The 22478-nt window shown below is 40.7% G+C and overlaps 2 protein-coding genes and 1 pseudogene across 2 annotated transcripts; 2 read left to right on the forward strand and 1 right to left on the reverse strand.

The window, feature by feature from the left end:
* Positions 1-233: 233 nt before the first annotated feature.
* Positions 234-4330, forward strand: LOC121748164 (NF-X1-type zinc finger protein NFXL1-like). Its single transcript, XM_042142387.1, has 2 exons — positions 234-426; positions 630-4330. The coding sequence occupies exon 2, from the start codon at positions 677-679 to the stop codon at positions 4028-4030; it is 3354 nt and encodes a 1117-aa protein (XP_041998321.1). The 5' UTR covers positions 234-426; positions 630-676; the 3' UTR covers positions 4031-4330.
* A 937-nt stretch (positions 4331-5267) lies between these two features.
* LOC121747504 (homeobox protein knotted-1-like 1) lies at positions 5268-6626 on the reverse strand. The gene is made up of 4 exons (XM_042141553.1): positions 6219-6626; positions 5995-6105; positions 5750-5876; positions 5268-5484 (listed from the first exon to the last, which is right to left on the reverse strand). The coding sequence occupies exons 1-4, from the start codon at positions 6366-6368 to the stop codon at positions 5450-5452; spliced, it is 423 nt and encodes a 140-aa protein (XP_041997487.1). The 5' UTR covers positions 6369-6626; the 3' UTR covers positions 5268-5449.
* A 12229-nt stretch (positions 6627-18855) lies between these two features.
* LOC121746658 lies at positions 18856-22083 on the forward strand (annotated as a pseudogene).
* Positions 22084-22478: the final 395 nt, after the last annotated feature.

A 22478-nucleotide genomic window follows, 5' to 3' on the forward strand; every position in this document is an offset into this window, starting at 1 on the left:
GGAGGATTCATGATAACGTCATTAACGTGCTTCATTACAATAAGATACTATATATATCAAATTAAATTTTAGAGAATATATTTATGTGGGTTGAAAGTTGAAACTGGGTGTCCTTGATTGGGCCTTGAGATGGGCTGAGTGAAAAGGGTAATGGCCCAAAGCCCAAAAGCTGCATATGGCGGTGTCCGTACCTACCTTCTGCGTAGTTTCTTATTTCGATTTCCACCATTTTTCCTTGCTGCGCTGGTTTGGGCGGCACGCATCTAACCCTATATATATCTTTCTTCTGCAAATTTCAATTCCGATCCATTCATCCTAAATCTTTCCATTAATCGGTTTCACCACTTACAACGACCATCCTCGCATCGGAGAATAACATTTCCATCGGATTGGATTGGGGTTTCCATTTCTCTGTTGTCTCTTCAGGTCAGTTGCGATTTCCCCTTTCTAGATGTTTTTCTGCGTTTCTTGATTCGGCTTTTGCTTTACGAATTGGTGCTTTTAATCACAAAATTCATTTCCATGGTTTTCGATTCATATTGATTGTTTTTTGTTGCGGTATTCGTTTTTTTGTATAATTATTTTGTTGGAGTTATTTCTGATTTATTCTATGCGATTTCGCTTTGTAGTTATCCGAGCTTGGGTGGATAGTAGTCTGGCATCTCTTGATCAGAACATGAGCTCGGAGCAAAATAGCCGGAGGGAGAACAATAATTATCGGCCTAGAAACAACAATTCTTCTCGGAGCAACCGTCGTGAGTGGGTCCCTCGGGGCACTGCGCCTGTTGTTGCCGCCGTGGAAGTTCCACCAGCTACTGCTGATAGTGCTGGCCAGAATGAGAGTGGAAATGGTAGGGCGTTAGTTGATAGGCCCGTCCATCCTGTTGTTCCGAACCGGAATAGGGTCCATGGTGCATCAAGAGGAAACCCTGGCCACCGGCATGTTGTTCAGAGGGAGAAAGAGAAGGTGGAGAGGAAGCATTTCAGAGAAGACAATGGTAGGATGATGAAGGGGGTTAACATACCCCAACTTGTGCAGGAAATCCAGGATAAGCTTTCCAAGGGATCTGTTGAGTGCATGATCTGTTATGACATGGTTCGAAGGTCTGCACCCGTATGGTCGTGCTCTAGCTGCTATTCAATTTTTCACCTGAATTGCATAAAGAAATGGGCAAGAGCTCCTACTTCTGTTGATTTGTTGGCTGAGAAAAATCAGGGTACTAATTGGCGTTGCCCTGGATGCCAATCAGTGCAGCTTATGTCGGCTAAGGAGATTCGATACATCTGCTTTTGTGGCAAGAGACCAGATCCACCTTCAGATTTATATTTGACTCCACATTCTTGTGGAGAGCCTTGCAGTAAACCACTGGAAAGGGAGCTTCCTGGTAGTGGCATGAGTGATGAGGATATATGTCCTCATGTTTGTGTTCTGCAGTGCCATCCTGGGCCTTGCCCTCCTTGTAAGGCCTTTGCTCCTCCCCGTAGGTGCCCTTGTGGGAAGCAAGTTATTACCACGAGATGCTCCGATCGGAAGTCTGTTCTCACTTGTGGGAAGATATGTGAAAAGCTTCTTGACTGTGGTCGGCATCGCTGCGAAAGCGTCTGTCATGTGGGGCCATGTGATCCTTGCCAGGTCCTTGTTAATGCTTCTTGTTTCTGTAGGAAAAAGGTTGAGGTTCTTCTTTGTGGAGATATGGCTGTCAAGGGAGAAATCATTGACCAAGATGGTTTATTCTCATGCAACTTATCTTGTGAGAATAAATTGAATTGTGGAAACCATGTTTGCCAAGAAGTTTGTCATCCAGGTCCATGTGGGGAATGTGAGCTGCTGCCAGGAAAGATTAAGGCATGCTGCTGTGGTAAGACTAGCTTAAATGAGGAAAGACAGAGTTGTTTGGATCCGATTCCAACTTGTACGCAGAATTGTGGCAAGACCCTGCCTTGCAAGCTGCATAACTGTCAGAGTGTGTGCCATTCAGGGCTGTGTCCTCCCTGTAACATTCTTGTTACCCAAAAGTGTCGGTGTGGATCGACCTCTCGAGCTGTAGAGTGCTACAGAACTGCTCCGAGTGTTGAAAAATTCACTTGTGATAGACCTTGTGGCCAGAAGAAAAGCTGTGGCAGGCATCGGTGCAGTGAGCGTTGCTGTCCTCTCTCTAGTTCCTTGAATTCTTCCATGGTTGATGGAAACCCACATTTGTGCACGATGCCATGTGAGAAGAAGCTACGGTGTGGTCAGCATTCTTGCATATCACTGTGTCACAGTGGTCATTGTCCTCCTTGCCTGGAGACAATTTTCACCGACTTGACTTGTGCTTGTGGTCAAACTTCTATTCCTCCCCCATTGCCTTGTGGTACACCTCCACCTTCATGTCAGTACCCTTGCTCAGTTCCTCAGCCTTGTGGTCATCCATCTTCACACAGCTGCCATTTTGGAGACTGTCCACCTTGCACAGTTCCTATCCCCAAGGAATGTGTGGGTGGACATGTTGTTCTTCGCAGTATCCCTTGTGGATCAAAAGATATTAGATGCAATAAACTATGTGGAAAGACGAGGCAGTGTGGTTTACATGCATGCTCCAGAACTTGTCATCCAGCCCCATGTGATTCTTCTGCTGCATCAAGTACGAGCTTGAGAACATCTTGTAGGCAGACATGTGGTGCTCCGAGGAGAGATTGTAGGCATACTTGCACAGCTATGTGTCACCCTGCCACTCCATGTCCTGATGTAAGATGCGAATTTCCCGTCACAATCTCTTGCTCCTGTGGCCGAGTAAATGCAACAGTTCCTTGTGATGCTGGTGGCAGCAGTGGAGGATATAGTGCTGACACGGTTCTTGAAGCTTCTATAATACAGAAGTTGCCGGCGGCTCTACAACCTGTAGAAGAAAATGGCGAGAAAAATCCCCTTGGTTCGAGGAAGCTAATGTGTGATGAAGAATGCGCAAAAGTGGAGCGCAAAAAGGTTCTTGCTGATGCTTTTGGTGTTGCTGTCCCGACCTTGGATGCACTTCACTTTGGTGATGCTGCATCTGTTTCTGAAGTGCTTTCTGACCTCTTGAGGCGTGATCCTAAGTGGGTCTTGTCCGTCGAAGAGAGATGCAGGTACCTGGTCCTTGGTAGGGGCAGGGGTGGGTTAAATGCTATTAAAGTGCATGTGTTCTCTGTGATGACCAAGGAAAAAAGAGATGCAGTGAGGCTGGTAGCAGAAAGGTGGAAACTTTCTGTCAATGCAGCTGGATGGGAGCCAAAGAGATTTGTCATTGTTCATGTCACGCCGAAGTCAAAAGCCCCAGCTCGTATGCTTGGTGTTAAGTCATGCAATCCTGGTAACATGTTGCAACCGCCGATATTTGATCCCTTGGTGGACATGGATCCCCGGCTTGTTGTGGCTCTATTTGATTTACCTAGGGAAGCTGATGTCAGTGCACTGGTGTTGAGGTTTGGTGGGGAATGTGAATTGGTTTGGTTGAACGATAAGAATGCATTAGCTGTCTTCAGTGATCCAGGGAGAGCAGCAACTGCTATGAGGAGATTGGATCAGGGGTCTGTGTATTACGGTGCTGTTGCAGTTCCTCAGAATGGGGGGGCATCAGCAACGACTTCAGGTGCTGGTGCGTGGGGATCTTCTGCAGCTTCCAAAGATGCTGCATCTGGAGCGGCCCTGAAAGAGAACCCTTGGAAGAAGGTTGTCCTGCAGGACTCTGAGCACAAGGAAAGCTCATGGGGAGGAGCTGAGGAGTGGTCTGCTAATGCGGCTGATACCAAATTGAATCACTGGAAAGATAAGGAAGCCCCAACTGCTTCTTCAAGCAATCGCTGGAGTGTCCTGCAATCGGGAAGCAGTTCAAAATCATCCGATGCTTCTACAAAAACGGAGAATCGTCAGAAACAGCCAGAAACTCCTCTGAACTTGCCATCTTCTAAGGGAGAGGAGTCTAGCTTGAATGCAGCAGCATTGCAGCCAGAAGGCATGAGCAACAGTGGGTCAGGTGATGTGGTGGACGATTGGGAGAACGCCTATGATTGAGCGAGCAAGCATGGCGTGTGAACATATTGGCATCACGAGTAATGCATTTAGAGTGCTTATATGGGAGATGGAACTAAGTATATCTTTTGGTAGCAGGTTCAGCATTTTGAATTCTCCCCTCAAATTCCTCCTTATTGTTGGTTGTCTTGTTTATTAGTTACCATTACCCAATCGTCGAACGTCTAGGCTATAAATTGCATGCCATGCCTCTATAGACATTTTGGCAGGCAATTTTAGTGATGGCTTGTGATTTTCTTGAAAAAAAATATGATAATGAAAAGGTTCATTTCTTTTGAACAATCTCTGCCTGTGGATCCTCATTCACGTTTTTCTTGACAAAGTTGGTACGAGTTGGATGATATTATATGGTGGAGTATTCGCTTTTTTATGTTATTTCTGCTATGTAACGATGCTAAGATTCTTGTTTAACTATAGCTGATAATTGTGATTCCTTCAAGATAATATGTTGTGCATTGCTCTTATTAATCTTAATAGGACTGGCATTTTTATTTCAATCTCGTATGGTAAAAAAAATTATTTAAGCTGTCCTCAATCATATAGAAGAATATGGGATGCGATTTGCTATTTCTGTCATATTTTGACGAAAAAGAAAATGTCTAGGTTTACACAAACACGAAACAGTAGATGAATAAATTGTTGAAGCAACTCCACACAAATCGGCCTGTGGGCTGTGGGTCACCCATTCACATGGCAATAAAAATTGATTTATTTGTCTGACAAATTCCAAATGTGAACACTATATATGATATACCAAAAAATCATGTGTACACCATGATATTTCAACCATAGACAAAATTACTTATTTCTCAAATCAATCTAATGTCTTATTTCATCAATACATATCAAACTTAATATGCACAATCATAATGAATTGGCGAACATACAACACTATTGTGATCCATGCATTACAATATACTAGCACGGAATATCTTTATTAGCATTTATGTGTTGCATTTATATTTATCTTTATTAGCATTTATATGCATCTTTATTAGCACTTATATATTTTATATGTACGTATACCAATTTCCAGAACACATAAATGTTATCCAATTAATATTCGCTATAAATCCTATAATGGAAATTCTATTGATCATTCACGAAATTGTAGTGCACCCACTTGACAATATTATTTTATTAATTTAATAGTATTATGGTTAACAGTAATGTAATTTTGATTTTTCCGGACCGTGAAGCAAATTTAGGAAGGAAGAAATTAAACACAAACATACAATACAATAAAATAAACTAAAATAGTTATAGTTACAGGACATGTTTCGGTTCCACAAGTCAATCAATCCACCAAGACATAAAACTTCAACTCTGGATCCGAAACATAATCTATTTTTGTTTTTTGTCTGAATTTGATTGCAAACCTTTTAAAATACTAATATTATTCTACTCTTCGTCCGACCTTAGAATTTCGCTGCCCCCTACACAAAAATACACTCATCATTTGTTTGAAAAGATTAAATGAGTTTAATCTCATAGCCTCAAATCAATAAGCTTTTGTCAAATCAAGATACTTCTCGTATGGACACATAAAAAACCAAAGAAAATAAACTAAAAAAGGTGCAAACTAAATGGAAGTATATGATACAAATCCTAAAACTAACCTGCAAAAAGGCGATGTATGTATGCATGTATGAATGTAAAAAAAGGATAAAATGAGTTTAAATTGGAATAAAATAATCTTACTGGAGGAAGGAGTGTCAAGTAGAAGGTCATCAAGTTGAGAATACATTATATTAATGAATTCCATAGATTCTTGCTGAGGTTCCTCCATTTCTTCTTTTAGCTTCTTTAGAGTCACACAATATGCCTCCTGCGCCAAGTTTTTATTTTATAAAAAAAATACTATAGTTCAAAACACTTATCATAGATAAGGTATAGCTAGGGACAAAAGGATATACTACTATATAAAATCATGTAAATTTTGATACCATAAACTTGTCCAACTCTGATTGATCAGCTGTGAATAAGTTGGCATGCTGGTTTGGAAGTGAAGCACTAGGATTATTTATTGCATTATTCTCCATTTTACCTAAACATAGCTGGAAAAAATGAAAATTAAATCAAAATATAGATATATCCATATGTAGTAGGAAATTCTTGAAAAATTTTGATAAGCAAAAACCCTTAATTAGAAGGAGGGAGAGAGAGAGACCTTCAAGCAGTTGAGGTGGGATTCAACCATGAGGCTAAACAAAGAGTGGCATGCAATTTCTCTCTTTAGCAAAGACAGATTCTCATCATCTCCATTTATAGTAATCTTTGAGTTCTGCACCCCTTCTTCACCACCTTGTTTTCTTTCCATTTATAACTTCCACAACTCCCAACTATGGAAACCTTTTACTTACCATACATATATATAGTCTATAGATAGATAGATTTGTTCATAAATATAATTACTATATAAATAAAAAAGTTGATTTGGTTTAATAAAAAGTTGATTTGGAAGGGAGTATTGAATGACTGATGAATGCATTGAGTTATTATATCAGTCAGAAGAAGACAGAGAGAGTGGAGTTGAGTGAGCTTTTTGCCTCACCATTAACACTATTGAAATTGAAAGATACATTTCATAGGTTTCTTGGAGACTTCAAAATCCCCATTTTCTTTCTCCCTCTCACTTCTTTTTTTTAACTGTTCTCTTTGGACTCTTCTCTTCTCTCTCTACTTTCATGGCCCCCCAAAAAAATTATTTCAGAATTGCTACTGTGCTTACACATGGGCATTTTCCTTTTTTTAATTCCTCATTTTTAAATACTCCTACATTTGGTAAAATTATAGTATCATTTGCCCCTTTGGAGTTATCCTTATTTAAGAGTGATATATGGGCATGTTGTTCCATTATTATTATTTCAAAATGTTCAATGGTTCTAATCTTTTTTAGATTTTAACCTGGTGTTTCAAGTGCAGCATTTGTGGATTGAGTAAATATATATTTCATTTATTGTAAAGATTCACAAACTATTCGTCTAACCATCAGCTAAATGAATATCGATATAAAAAATTCATTGGTTAATTTGGTAAATTTCAGGAATAATTAACTATTTAATTTATAGTATAGTGTATAGTTTTCATACTTTGAGTTCTTTATCCAAGAATAAATGAAAAGATTTTGATGCATACAAATACAGGTGTATGTAAATAAGGACAAAAATATATCGTACCATAAGATTCCCCACAAAAAAAACTTAGTTGAATGTGTCAACTTTCTGCAACTCATTTCATGAAATGTCATAGTAGTATATTACAATGGAATACAAAGATTATTTATGAGTGCAATTCTAAGGAAAAACTACAAAAACAATTTGCAACATTGTGTTTATTAAATGGTTAATTAGTTACAAAATGAACATATTCTTAATTCCGGAACAATGTAACAGTAACTCAACAAAGAAGAGAAATAGAACACGAATAAGTTGAATGGGCTGCTTATAATTAAATATTTATTGTAAACACCATTAACACTAATAATGATGTTATTTAGTAGCCAAATGCGTCGACCTTTATAAACTAAACTAAGTATAGTCACATAAATTTTAGTTATATCAAACTTTTTAATCGAAATAAAATTGTCACTGTCAGCCTCTTACCTTTAATCCTTTTTTTGAGGGAAGTGCATAGCTCTCTATCTTACTCATTTTCATATTAACCCTAAATCTACACTATAATGCATACAACTTGAAAAGATCTTCACTAAAAGTAGGCATCTAGCAATATAGAATACAGAATTTCAAGCTTTCAACAATACATATGGGAAAAATAAGATAATAATTAAACCTAATGACTGAAGATGAGCTGCAGATCCGAGTCACTATATATTAACAGAAATCGTTCATAAACCGTTATCTCTACATAATGATTATATTATGCATTACTGTTTAAGATCGATGTACGTGCATTTTTCTACTAGCTAGTGTTATTAGACAAGAACCTAAATGAAGTAGTACTAATCAAAATGTTGATTGTGGATTTCCTGTGCAGACAAGTTGTTGTCCAAATGAAGCATTTCTCTTTCAGTGAAAGGTATCTGATTCTTTCACAACTCCAGTCTTTATCAGATTCTTGATAAACTTTCTTTCTTCTATATATGGCTTCTTGCTAGAATAACATTGATTTTGCATTTTGGAACAACATGCATTATTCTTAACTATCGTTTCAAGCTAGTGTTAAACTTTGCACCACAACAAAACCATAAAATAGAACAAAAATAACACCCTGATTTTACATGGAAATAACAACGGGCGCACGAAACAAACGAAAATATGCACTAGATAATTGTTGGTAGAGAAATTACAAAACGGATAGTGAAACTACGATAATCACATAACTAGGGATGTCAATCGGGCCGGCCCGTCGGGTTTCGGGCCAACTCTACTCGGGTTGCGGGTTAATCGGATGCGGGCTAATCGGGTTGTGATTTCTTTCGGGTTATAAAAGCTCAACCCTAACCCTAAAAGCTCGGGTTTCGGGCTTGCCCAGCGGGTTAATCGAGTTGCTACCGATAATATTAACATGCGATCAATCCAATAAATAATGATTAAAATTACTAATATTCATACAATGTAAAACATTTAATTATGATATATTTGAGATATATGCTTAAACTCAATCATAAACATGATCAAACAATAATATTTAAGATATTTCGTAGAATTTTAATGCATGTTTTAGAAATTTTAATTTTTTTTTGTGAATTTGAAGTTTTTAATTTATTTATCAATTATTATATTAATAAAAACTCAATATATAATTTGTATATTTAATATAAAATTGAAAGTTATTTTTTTAGTTAATATTAATCAATGAAATGTCGAATTAGGAGTAAAAAAAATAGAACAATATAAATTTTATCGGGTTTTCGGGTCTGGCCCTAATGGGTTGCGGGCTAATCGGGTTTTGATTTTATCGGGCTAGAAATTTCCAACCCTAACCCTATAAATTTGGCGGGCTAGTCGGGCCAGCCCACGGGTTACGGGCTACATTGACATCCCTACACATAACCCTCATATTGGTAACTAATAGGGACTAATAGATAACCTAATGGGCTCCAAGGCCCAACATGAAAATCCCGATAGTCCGGCCCATCAATAGGGGTAAGGAAGGATCAACTCCACCTTGATCCTACTTAGTACTCCATATATATGAACTGCTCTTGATATCAGCAGCATATCATGAGTGCTGACTTTAGCCACATTGATGTCAACATCGCCACAAATTAATTTCACGAGCAAACTATCTAACATCAGTGTGCTCGTGAAACATTTAATTTTTAGTGAGGAAAATAACACTCTGACTATCACGATAGTAATATACGAATGTAGAACCACAAACCTCCCAACCATAAAGCATACTATCACCATATATTCTGCCTCTGTAGCACACAATCTCTTGAAGAGAATATAACAAAGAAAATCAGTAAACGGCCTTTATTCATGATAAATTAATGGACCCAATTCTGTGTGATGCCTGGTAAGATACCCAAGTATATTAATTGGTGGTGTTCTATCATTATAAGATACAGTAATTAAAAAGCTCGAATAAACAATGGGCCAATAAATGTAAGGTGAACTTGATAAAATCGCTGAAATATTGCAACTTTATTGACAAAGTAACGAAGGTGTTTACCAATACAAACAATTCTTATCCAGATTTATCTGAATATGATTCTCCCCCCCCCATTAAATATAATTTACTAATTTATTTTGGCGGTAACTATTAACAAATGGTAACTTTAGATTTTTCCTATCAGGGACTTCCGTCTAATTTATCATACTCCTTTTTTTTATAAAACATGACTCATTGACTTGTATAAATTGAAAGTTAAAAAGTAAGTAAACTTTAATTTTAAATTTGAATTCATAAATACTAATGAATTTAGGTCAGTTATGTCTTCAAGGTTGGGCAAAATGAGAAGAAAAAAAAAGTTGATGGATTGACGTCTTAAAATATGATTAATAATTTTCCAAACACCCGTAGTGATATTCTTTCAAGTTTTTTAGAGACCTAAAATATATTTTTAGGGACCTAACTTTTATTAATTATAGTATACTTTTATTTTCTTTTTCTTTAAGTTTATTTTATTGCAATATTACTAAGAGTAAAATGGTGGAGTATTAATAGTATTGTTTTGTGTGTAAAAATCATGGATTAAATATGCCCGGTCAATGGATTTTGACCAAATAATAAATATGACGAGACATTTAATTTTGTGAAATTAAATGATATAGCGTCGATCTACATTTTACGTAGATAAATGTAGTATATTCACTTTCTCAAATCCGATTTCCGGTGAGTGAGAAATAATGGAATAGAGTTGGGCATAATTAGCTTTTAATTAAAGCTTAGAGTTTGAGCTTAGGGAGTAATTAACTAGTGTTAATTATCCCACATAGGAGAAGTAACACATATTTTAATGTGTTTAAATTAAGTGACTTTATGTTACTTAATAATTATAGTGGACCAAGATGGGTGAAAGAGCCCACACGCGCGCGCCGCCGCCGCCCGCCCGCCCGAGCCCCTGCTCGTGGGCCTCGGGCCCGGACCCGGACCCGGGCCCGATCCCGATCTCGATCTTGATCTTGATCTCGAAAGGCACACTCCTGCCACACGCCTGTAACCGACGACGGTTACGAATTTGCCATGATGAGCCTTCAATGGCTTGGCCTATAAATAGGCTAGCCATACCACTGCATTAGCTACAAAAACAAGCATTCTATGCATTCATAAGCTCCCTCCCTCTATGTGCATTGTCTTTCTGTCGAAGCTCTGCCCTCTCCTCCATCCAGTTCGCCGGAGCCTGCTGATAGCGGTGCTGCTTCACCAGAGGCGTAGCCGTTTTACCTTTGGGGACGACACGCCAAACCGATAGCACTACCGGGGCGTATCTCATCTTGCGGGAAGAGGCCTCCTCGACTCGGCTAAACTTTGTTCACGGTTTATTGTTTCTTTTCGTTGTAATTTCAACTTCAGTTTCTCCATCTGTATTCCTTCCTTTTGGGTTGTATTACGCCCTGTTTATATCTTGTAATCCCCATAAACCAACAATCGCAAGACGAGATATAACTTGCTTTTGAAGGAATTTGGACTCTAAACTGAACCTAAAAACTTTCGAAACATTTAACACCTTTGCTGGAGATGTCGACTGAATCTAACACCGCTGCTGCCACCACCGCCGCCGCCATTTCCTCCACCATGGCGACCACTGGACCTGTCAACACTTCATCGATTCCGTCGATGATGCCAACCCCTGGGTTCTATCCATCTTCATCAACAACCCCTTGGGTGTATGTTAACACTCATGGGCTCACTGGCGGATCCACCTCGAGTGGAACAGTTGGTTCCACTTTTAGTGGTTCCTTCGGATCCTTTGATGGATCGAGTGTTGGGGCCTTCGGGTCTCACACAAGTGCTGGGGCCTTCGGGTCTCACACGGGTGCTGGTTCCTTCGGGACCAACACGGGTATTGGCTCCTCCGGGACCAATATGAACATGACGGGCTCTATGCCCAACATGACCATGGCGGGCTCTATGCCCAACATGAATGGTGGGGCTCTATGCCCAACCACGTTGTTGGCTCCTTCGGGGGTAACGGAATTGGTTCCTTCCATGGACCAAGTGCGGCACCTTTGGCACCAAGAATGATGCCACCTGCCGAGAAGCCACCGAAGTTTGGAGGATCTGACTTCAAGCGGTGGTACCAGAAGATGTTGTTCTACTTGACAACGTTGGACGTCGCCAACTTCCTCACGGAAAACGAGCCACCCGTGCCAAGCGACCAAGAGACTAGGCTCGAAGTCATGGCAGACTATGAAGCTTGGAGAAAGGGTGATTATCTATGTAAAAATTTTATTTTAAGTGCATTAGATGATAGCCTCTACAATGTATACTCCAATGTAATCACATCTAAACAAATGTGGGAAAACCTACAAAAGAAGTATAGCATAGATAATGCTGCAGGGACTGAACAAGTTGTAGTTTCCAAATTTATGGACTACAAGATGGTCGATTCTCGACCTGTCATGGAGCAAGTCCAAGAGCTCCAAATGATCATCCACGCACTAGTGGCTGAAGGGATGACCTTGCCCGATAAATTCCTAAGGTGCACGATCATTGACAAGCTTCCTCCCAGTTGAAAGGACTTCAAGAGCTATCTCAAGCACAAGCGAAAGCAGATGACCCTTGAAGACTTGATCGTGAAGTTGCGCATTGAGGCTGATGTGCGCAAAAGCGACCAAAAGGCTAAGGGCTTCACCCCACTTGAAGCCAGAGCCAATCTGTTGGAGCGGGGCGGTCCCTCCAACAAACGCCCTCGCCCAAACCGTCCAAATGACAAAGGGAAGGGAAAGCAGCCTTCAAAGAAGTTTGAAGGCGACTGCTACAAATGTGGCAAACCAGGCCACTTTGCAAAGGACTGCCGCAGCAAGAAAAAGAAGCCGGCTGCCCACGTCGTTGAGAAGGAGTTCAAAGACTGGGACGAGAACGACCTCATTGCTGTGGTCACTGAAGAGGTTAACCTTGTTGATAACAAGGGTGGCTGGTACATCGACACCGGCGCTACTGCTCATGTCTGCTCAGATAGAAGCAAGTTTGCCTCCTACACCGCGGTTGAAGGAAGTAAGATCAACATGGGGAATCAAGCATCCTCTGAAGTCCTTGGCATCGGAAATGTGATCCTCATGATGACGTCTGGGGTCACAATAATGTTGAAGGATGTGCTGCATGTCCCGGACATCCGCAAGAACCTAGTGTCATGATCAATACTAGTTAATAAGGGGTTTAAACTTGTATTTGAGTCTGATAGGTTTGCTTTGTATAAGTTTGGAAAATCCCTTGGAAAATGTTATGTAACCGATGGGCTTTTCAAGCTTAGTGTGGCAACCCGCAGTGTTGCAAAGCCCTTGGCTAATAATAATAAAACGTCTACTTCCTCTTATTTGACTGAGTCTTCAAATTTATGGCATTGTAGATTGGGACATGTAAATTCAAAAGCCATTAAAATATTAGTGAATTTAGATTTACTAAAGGCTAATGAAGTGGATACCCAAGATAAATGTGAAATTTGTCTTGAAGCAAAAATGACTAAGTTGCCGTTTCACTCAGTTGAACGAAGCACAAAACCCCTTGAATTAATTCACACGGATGTATGTGATTTAAAGATGGTGCAAACTAGAGGTGGTAAAAAGTACTTTATCACTTTCATAGATGATTGCACAAGGTATTGCTACATTTATCTTTTAAGAAGTAAAGATGAAGCAATAGAAGCGTTCAAAAATTATAAGAACGAAGTTGAGAATCAACTTGGTTGTAAAATCAAAACGATTCGAAGCGATAGAGGAGGCGAATATGTAGCCCCGTTTGAGGAGTTATGCAACGCAAGTGGTATAATTCATCAAACAACTGCTCCATATTCACCACAATCTAACGGTGTTGCAGAACGCAAAAATCGAACTATAAAAGAGATGATGAATGCACTGCTTCTGACTTCAGGATTACCACATAACATGTGGGGGGAAGCTGTTTTGACAGCCAACTATATCTTGAATAAAATCCCTCTCAAAGGAAAAGATGTTACTCCTTATGAGTTGTGGAAGGGAAGGAAGTCATCCTACAAATACCTTAAAGTGTGGGGGTGTTTGGCAAAGGTGATGGTTCCTCCACCCAAAGAAGTTACAATCGGACCTAAAACGGTTGATTGCATCTTCATTGGATATGCACGTAACAGTAGTGCATATCGATTTATTGTTCACAAGTCTGAAATATCGACTATCACAGTAGGAACAACAATTGAGTCGAGGAATGCTGTATTTCTCGAAAATACATTTCCTTGCAAAGACAAGGAAAAAGTCTCAACCAATTTTGAGACAAGAATTGAAGAAGCCACTAGTTCTAAACCAGTGGAAGAAGAAGCCACTAGTTCTAAATCAGCGGATGAGGAACCTGAATCGCGCAAGCGTGCAAGGCCCGATCCAAAAGATACAGTACTAAGACGTGGTAATAGAGTCAGAACACCAAAAACATTTGGTCCCGACTACATTGCTTTCATGTTGGATGAAGAACCAACATCGATAAAAGTAGCCTTTGCTGGCCCAGACGGGCTGCATTGGAGAGAAGCTGTTTAAAGCGAAATTGATTCAATTTTGCTAAACCACACTTGGGTGTTGGTAGATCTACCTGAAGGTGCGAAACCTCTAGGTTGCAAATGGGTACTTAAAAGGAAATTAAGGCCGATGGAACAGTGGATAAGTATAAAGCCCGATTAGTAGTAAAGGGTTTTAAACAAAAGGAAGGGCATGACTTCTTCGATACCTATTCACCCGTAACAAGGATTACATCTATCTGAGTGCTTCTCGCTATTGCTGCATTGCACAATCTTGAGATTCATCAAATGGATGTAAAGACCGCGTTTCTAAATGGTGAACTAGAAGATGAAATATATATGGAACAACCCGAAGGGTTTGTAGTACCTGGACAAGAGAAAAAGGTATGCAAGCTCGTAAAGTCCTTATATGGATTAAAACAAGCGCCATTGCAATGGCACTTTAAGTTTGATAATGTGATGTTATCCAATGGGTTTTAAATCAACGAGTGCGACAAATGTGTCTACATCAAGAGCACTAATAACGGCCATGTTATAGTGTGTCTATACGTTGACGATATGTTAATCTTGGGTAGCAACACTCAAGTCATTAACGATACAAAGACCATGTTAAAGAGAAACTTTGACATGAAAGACATAGGTCTAGCCGATGTAATTCTTGGAATGAAGATTCTAAGAACGTCTGATGGAATCATCTTAACACAATCACATTATGTTGAGAAGATATTGAATAAATTCAAAGACTATGATGGCGCGCCGGTTAAGACTCCAATTAAACTCGACGTTCACTTGAGCAAAAACAAAGGCGAGCCCGTTGCACAAGAAGAGTATGCACGGGTCATCGGGTGCATTATGTACATGACTAATTGCACTCGACCTAACATTGTTTGTGCCGTGAAAAAGTTGAGTCGTTACACGAGCAATCCAAGCAAAGAGCATTGGAGAGCTCTTGTGAGGGTTTTGAGATATTTGAAACATACTCAAAATCTTGGGCAACACTTCTCGAGATACCTCCGGTACTTGAAGGGTACTGTGATGCGAACTGGATATCCGATAATAGAGACTCACTTTCAACAAGTGGATACGTTTTACTATTGGGGGTGGTGCTGTATCGTGGAAATCCACAAAACAGACATGTATAGCCCGATCAACAATGGAATCGGAGTTCATTGCCTTAGATAAAGCGGGTGAGGAAACCGAGTGGCTTAAGAACTTCCTTGACGATATTCCATGTTGGTCTAAGCCAGTGCCACCAGTGTTGATCCACTGCGATAGCCAAGCGGCAATTGGAAGGGCAAACAATGGCTTCTATAATAGTAAGTCTCGACATATACGTCGACGACATAACACCGTGAGACATTTAATCACAACAAGGGGTGATTACAATTGACTATGTGAAGTCAATAGATAATCTAGCGGATCCGCTAACCAAAGGGTTAAACCGTGATGAAATGAACAAGTTGCTAGAGGGAATGAGTTTGAAATCCACAAACTAAAGAATTATCATAGTGGTAACCCAACCATGATGACTGGAGATCCCAAGAATTTGGTTCAAAGGGACAACTAAGCTATGAGAGTTCATGAGAAACACTCAACTATATCTATTCCCTAGAGAGCAATAGAGTGTTGGAGAACTTGCCTAGTGGTAAAGGCTAAGTCTATGACTTTTAATGGTTCTTAAGGATCTCAAAGAGATTGAGTTCTCAAAGAGACCAAGTATGGCAAGGTACTTGACTAAGAATCACCTATGTAAGTGCGAAGTGTGGTCGCTTCATAAAACACACTTATGAATTCAAAGTGGTGTCCAAGACCGCAATGGACACAAAACGTGAGAACGGATGAGGTTGAGGTGTTTAAGCGTTAACACCATTGTCTCGGTGCACGTCGTGGTGGATTAGTTCAAAGCATCGCGCTACTAAGCCGCCTATGTATCCGATGGTGTCGACTATGGAGGGTTCAAAGCCAACAACTACCTATCCTTATGCTTATATACCTCTCGATGGTTGAGCTTGTGTCTGCATGCATATGCATTCGGCTATTTCCACTCATGTGGGGGATTGTAAAAATCATGGATTAAATATGCCCGGTCAATGGATTTTGACCAAATAATAAATATGACGAGACAATTAATTTTGTGAAATTAAATGATATAGCGTCGATCTACATTTTACGTAGATAAATGTAGTATATTCACTTTCTCAAATCCGATTTCCGGTGAGTGAGAAATAGTGGATTAAAGTTGGGCATAATTAGCTTTTAATTAAAGCTTGGAGTTTGAGCTTAGGGAGGAGTAATTAACTAGTGTTAATTATCCCACATAAGAGAAGTAACACATATTTTAATGTGTTTAAATTAAGTGACTTTATGTTACTTAATAATTATAGTGGACCAAGATGGGTGAAAAAACCCACACGCGCGCACACGCGCGCGCCGCCACCGCCGCCGCCGCCCGAGCCCGTGCACGTGGTCGTGGTCACGGTCGCGGGCCACGGGCTCGGACCCGGGACCGATCCCGAGCCCGAGCCCGATCCCGATCCCGATCTCGATCTCGATCTCGATCTTGATCTTGATCTTGGACTTGGATCTTGATCCCCAATCACGGCTGCCACTAGGGTTGGCAACGGGTGGAAATCCATCGGGTTTACCCTCTTCGGACCCTGATCCTTTAGAAAAAATTTCCACCCGTTGGATAACCCAACAACTGTCACGGGTGGAGTTTTTCACCCAGATCCAGACCCACCGGGTAAAATATACCTGTCGGGTACCCATACCCTCTAACCATCTTAAATTTTCAGCAGCATAACAACAATAAATATGACAAAATACAGGAAAACAACAAACATATTTAGCAATTCAGCAGCACCACCATTCATCACTTAACATCAAGTACTACCATCAGTCTAATACATGATCAGAGAAGTCTACTATCGTCGTCGCCTCGTCGGTGTCGGACGATAGGAGACCGAGAGAGCGAGCTGAGGGAGAGTGAGGCGGCTAGGATTGGGACTGGAACGCATGGGGCTAGGGTTTGGAGAGGATTTTATATAATGTAAAGTTGGGCTATGTTGGGCTGGGCCTAATGCAAAATGTAGGGCTGGCAATTTTTGACACGACACGATAATCTGACACGAATCCGCACGAAATTATTGGGTTGGGGTCAAGTCTTATTGGATCTGTGTCCTTATCGGGTTGACCCATTAAGAACCCGATAATTTCAGGTTGGGTTCGGGTCGGATGCGGGTCAGATGCGGGTAACCCATTAAGAAATAATATTATTATTTTTATTATTATTTATAAAAATATATATTACTTTAATTTTTTAATTTCTTATAAATTAGGTTTAAATAGTATAAAACGAATTTTAATTGTGTAAATTAGGTTAAAAATTAAGGTTTAATCGTGTAATATTAGGTTTTAATCGTGTAATATCAGGTTCGGGTTGTTATCGTGCCGTGTCAACCCATATTATATCGTGTCGATAACGGGTTCGTGTCGGGTGCGGGTCGTGTTCGGATTTGAAGGTAGCAGGTCGTGTTCGTGTTCGGATTTACAGTTTCCTTAACAGGTCGGGTTCAGGTTAGGCCTAATTGGGTTGGGTCATTATCAGGTTGACCCGATAACGACCCAATCCGCACGATTTGCCAGCCCTAGCAAAATGGGCTATCAGTGTATTTTGGACCGGGTCTCCGCGGGTGACGGGTTCGGGTTGTGCTGAACCGGATACTGACCCGGCCCACCCGATGGGTGAGACTTTTCACCCATTAGTAGACACATGGATACAAGTTTTCACCCAAATCCTCCTCCTAATAGGAGAAAAATCCGTCGGGTCGCGGGTAATGGGCATCCGTTGCCATCCCTAGCTGCCACATAAGAAATCCACATGCTCCACACGCGAAAGGCACACTCCTGCCACACGCCTGTAACCGACGACGGTTACGAATTTGCCATGATGAGCCTTCAATGGCTTGGTTGACCCTGCATGGTGGCTTGGCCTATAAATAGGCTAGCCATACCACTGGATTAGCTACAAAAACAAGCATTCTCTGCATTCATAAGCTCTCTCACTCTCTCTGCATTGTCTTTCGGTCGAAGCTCTGCCATCTCCTCCATCCAGTTCGTCGGAGCTCTACTGATAGCGGTGCTGCTTCACCAGAGACGTAGTCGTTTTACCTTTGGGGACGACACGTCAAACCGAGAGCACTACCGGGGCGTATCTCGTCTTGCTGGAAGAGGCCTCCTCGACTCGGCTAAACTTTGTTCACGGTTTATTATTTCTTTTCATTGTAATTTCAGCTTCAGTTTCTCCATCTGTATTCCTTCCTTTTGGATTGTATTATGCCCTGTTTATATCTTGTAATCCCCAGAAACCAACATTGTGACTACTATTTAAAGCTAGAGTTGGCATTATTTTGTTTAACCCTATTATTAGTAAAATTCCAGACCGACTGTCGGCAAGAGCTTTCGACGCTTATGCCAATTTGATATCCTTGTTAAAAAAATAATTACTATATCAGTATTTTTTACTACTAACTTTTTTAGTAGCATCGATTTAAACTTTACTCTGTTACTTCAATTATTGAAAGAAAGTTGTTCTGTTGTTCATAGTAACTTCTCATTGTATAGTTCTTTTACTCCGTATCATATAATGTTGGAAATGAACATAATACTATCTCTATTCAGTAGTAGTACTATTATATCAGGCTGTCGAGAGTTAAAACTTAAAACGTAAAAAGTTCCCGGCAAAATCTTAATAATAAACAGTATAGACGAAGCAGATGGAAAGGAGTAGAAACAGAGCAAGAGAAGAAGACGACGACAACGACTCCGAAACTGATGAACAACGCTACAGCGTCGAAGATCTCGACGTCTCCTCCAAATCGTGGAGAAACAAGCATCCTTTCAACCTTCTCAGAAACTACTCCTCACAAGCTTCCTTCAACTTCCGCCATTCGCAATCGCATGGATTCATCATCCGTCCCGATAACAGGTAGAGAAAGGGAAAGTTTATTCAATCGAAAAATGGATGAATTTATGAGTGTGATATTAATTGCAGGTGGTACGTTGCTTGGTCACATTTCATCCTGATATGGGCAATCTACTCCTCCTTCTTCACCCCGCTCGAATTCGCCTTCTTCCGAGGCCTGCCGGAGAATCTCTTCCTTCTCGACGTCGCCGGCCAGTTCACCTTCTTCCTCGACATCTGGATCTCCTTTTTCGTCGCCTACACCGATCCACACTCTTACTGCCTCGTCTACCACCGCCACCTCATCGCCCTCCGCTACCTCAAATCTCGATTTCTCATCGATCTTCTCGGATGCTTGCCCTGGGATGTCATCTACCGGGTACAATCTCAATTACACCATTCCAATTGCGTAATTTCAATCAGATTACTTACATTATCACATGAATTGATCAGAGCTGTGGAAGAAAGGAGGTGGTGAGGTATATGCTGTGGATCCGGCTGAGCAGAGCAGTTAGGGTTACAGAATTCTTCGAGAAACTGGAGAAGGACACGCGCATCAACTACCTCTTCACACGAATCGTGAAGCTTTTCGTGGTTGAATTATACTGCACGCACACCGCCGCTTGCATATTCTACTATCTGGCGACGACTCTTCCTCCGTCGGAGGAAGGCCACACCTGGATCGGCAGCTTGCAGTTAGGCGACTACAGCTATGCAGACTTCCGCCACATTGATCTCTGGACTCGTTACATAACCGCCCTGTATTTGCCGTCGTCACCATGGCTACCGTTGGTGACTACTACTTCCCACTGCTTAAAACAATAATCGATCTGTGTACATTTTCTCGAATAGTTTTATACCTGTGACAGGTTATGGTGAGATCCATGCTGTGAACACAAGGGAGATGATATTTGTGATGTTGTATGTGTCGCTCGACATGATCCTAGGGGCTTACTTGCTCGGAAACATGACAGCATTGATCGTGAAAGGGTCTAAAACAGAGAGGTTCAGAGATAAGATGGCGGAGCTCATAAAATATATGAACAGAAACAAGTTAGGTAAGAGCATAGGCAAGGAGATCAAGGGACATGTCCGGTTGCAGTACGAGAGCAGTTACAGCGACGCCTCTGCTCTTCAGGATCTCCCACTTGCTCTAAGAGCTAAGGTCAGGGACACTCCTTCTAACTATATCTATATACCGAATTCGAATCGTGGCCTCTCCATTGATGATTAGTTTGCAGATTTCGAACAAGTTGTATGAACCTAACATCAGACAAGTTCCTCTGTTTAATGGTTGCTCGGATGGTTTCATCAAGAAAATAGTAAGACATACATTAATTTGCTCGGGTTGAATGAAACTTGCATACACATTCAATGGTTGGCTTCATGTGTAGGCGATCAAAGTGCACGAAGAGTTCTTTCTTCCGGGAGAAGTGATAGTCGAAGAGGGAACCACCAGTGATCAGCTCTATTTCCTTTGTAATGGCAAACTGGTAAGTAACAAATTAATGGTAAAGAAAAAGTATTACTCCCCATTTATGTACTGTAGGAGTTGTGGGATTTGTGCAGGAACAAGTGAGAAATCAGGAAGAAGAAGGATCTGTTCCGGCCACCATACCGGTTAACAGTTCAATAGGCGACATTTCTGTTGTGTGCAGCATCCCAGAGGCGCGAACTGTCCGCGCATCAGAGCTGTCTAGGCTGCTGCGTGTGGACAAGCAATCTCTCGTGCAAGTCATCGAGATACACTTTGCCGATGGGCGTGTTATCATCGACAATCTGCTTCACGTGAGTTGGTGATGATGGTCTTGAATGAAGTGGCCTGCGTCTCACGAGTTACTTGGTGTGTGATGTGCAGGGAAGAGAGCATCATCACCGGAAGAAGATACTGGAATCTGCCATGGCCGTGCAGATTGAGAGACGTGAATCTGAGCTGGCCATGAGGTTGAACTGTGCAGCTAACGACGGTGATCTGCATCGTCTGCGCCATTTGGTTGAAGCCTGGGCAGATCCTAACAAAACAGACTATCATGGACAATCACCTTTGGTACTTAATCTGCATATTTCGATCCAACTACTTTTTCGTGAAAGTTGGATAGAATTTAAATGAGATATGTTATGCATGGCTTGTTGCTGCATTGCGCTGCGGCCATGGGATATGAAGACATCGTTCAGTTCCTCATCCAGATTGATGCCAACATAAATCTCCGCGGTACAATCTCAATTTTATTGGACAGCATATATACCTTTAAATTAGTATCAAAAATAGACTCAACAATTTGTTGGGCGGCGTAGATAACTATGGAAAGAGCCCGTTGTTTGAGGCAATCAAGAACAGGCATGATGGCGCGGCGTCTCTGCTGGAAGAAGAGGGGGCTGCACTGGAGGTGGAGAGGCCCGGGATTTGTCTGTGCGAGGCTGTTGCTAGAAATGAGTTGGATTTTGTTACAAGGCTTTTGGCAAATGGAATAAATCCCAACTCCAAGAATTATAATCTTCAGACACCTCTGCACCTAGCTGCTGCAGAGGGCTTGTTTCAAGTCTCTGTTGTGCTCTTGCAAAATGGAGCCAGCGTCTTTGCAGCGGACAGGTATATATGTACATCTCGCGTTTCATTTATCTATCTATTGATCGATCTATCTATATATATTTGTTGGTGGTGTGCAGATGGGGTAGAACTCCATTAGACGAGGCTCGAGTAGGAGGAGATCATAAACTAGTTCAATTGTTGGAAGATGCAAAACGTACTCAGATGACTGAATTTTCTTCTGCCATCTAATACGATGTGCCAAAATATATGGATTTATACATAAATCATTAGTAGACAACTTTTTATCACAATTTGGAGAAATTATAGATGCAAATGACTCTCATCTTATATTAAAAATGCATACACAATGAATTTTAAGCCATACTTATTGATTAATATAAGAAATGGTATTATCGTGATCCATCAGAATTTATAAGAATACACGCTTCTGTAATAGCAATAGATTGATTTGTGATGGATGATTGTGTTTCTTGCAATACAATGTACTACTAACTACTTATAACAGTGTTGCTCATAAACTAAAACCGAAATGAGTTAATATCAATAACAAAGTTCGATCGCACCATGACAACAAACTGATTACTCTTTTTTTTTCATTCTAACGTGTTAGATTATTTATATAATTTCTTGTGCCATTAATTGATAATAAATTCCTCATTTAATTTCCATCAGAGTCAGTTAGAGGATAAATTTTACCAAAATTTGTTGAAGTTTTAATTTGAGTACCCTCAAAACTCATACTAGCAACTTTATTTGTGGCACAGACTAATACAGAAAGCATATACTACTATATCATCATAAGTAA

The sequence above is a fragment of the Salvia splendens genome, chromosome 9 (genome assembly GCF_004379255.2).
Source record: "Salvia splendens isolate huo1 chromosome 9, SspV2, whole genome shotgun sequence".
Taxonomy (NCBI): domain Eukaryota; kingdom Viridiplantae; phylum Streptophyta; class Magnoliopsida; order Lamiales; family Lamiaceae; genus Salvia; species Salvia splendens.

What these genes read in the sequence shown, in the direction of transcription:
- LOC121748164 (XM_042142387.1), top strand. Translation starts at nt 677, where the DNA reads ATGAGCTCGGAGCAAAATAGCCGGAGGGAGAACAATAATTATCGGCCT.
- LOC121747504 (XM_042141553.1), bottom strand. Translation starts at nt 6,368, where the DNA reads ATGGAAAGAAAACAAGGTGGTGAAGAAGGGGTGCAGAACTCAAAGATT. An exon ending in CCCACCTCAACTGCTTGAAG is followed by an intron (nt 6,106 to 6,218) that starts GTCTCTCTCTCT and finishes CATTTTTTCCAG; the next exon opens with CTATGTTTAGGTAAAATGGA. An exon ending in CAGAGTTGGACAAGTTTATG is followed by an intron (nt 5,877 to 5,994) that starts GTATCAAAATTT and finishes AACTTGGCGCAG; the next exon opens with GAGGCATATTGTGTGACTCT.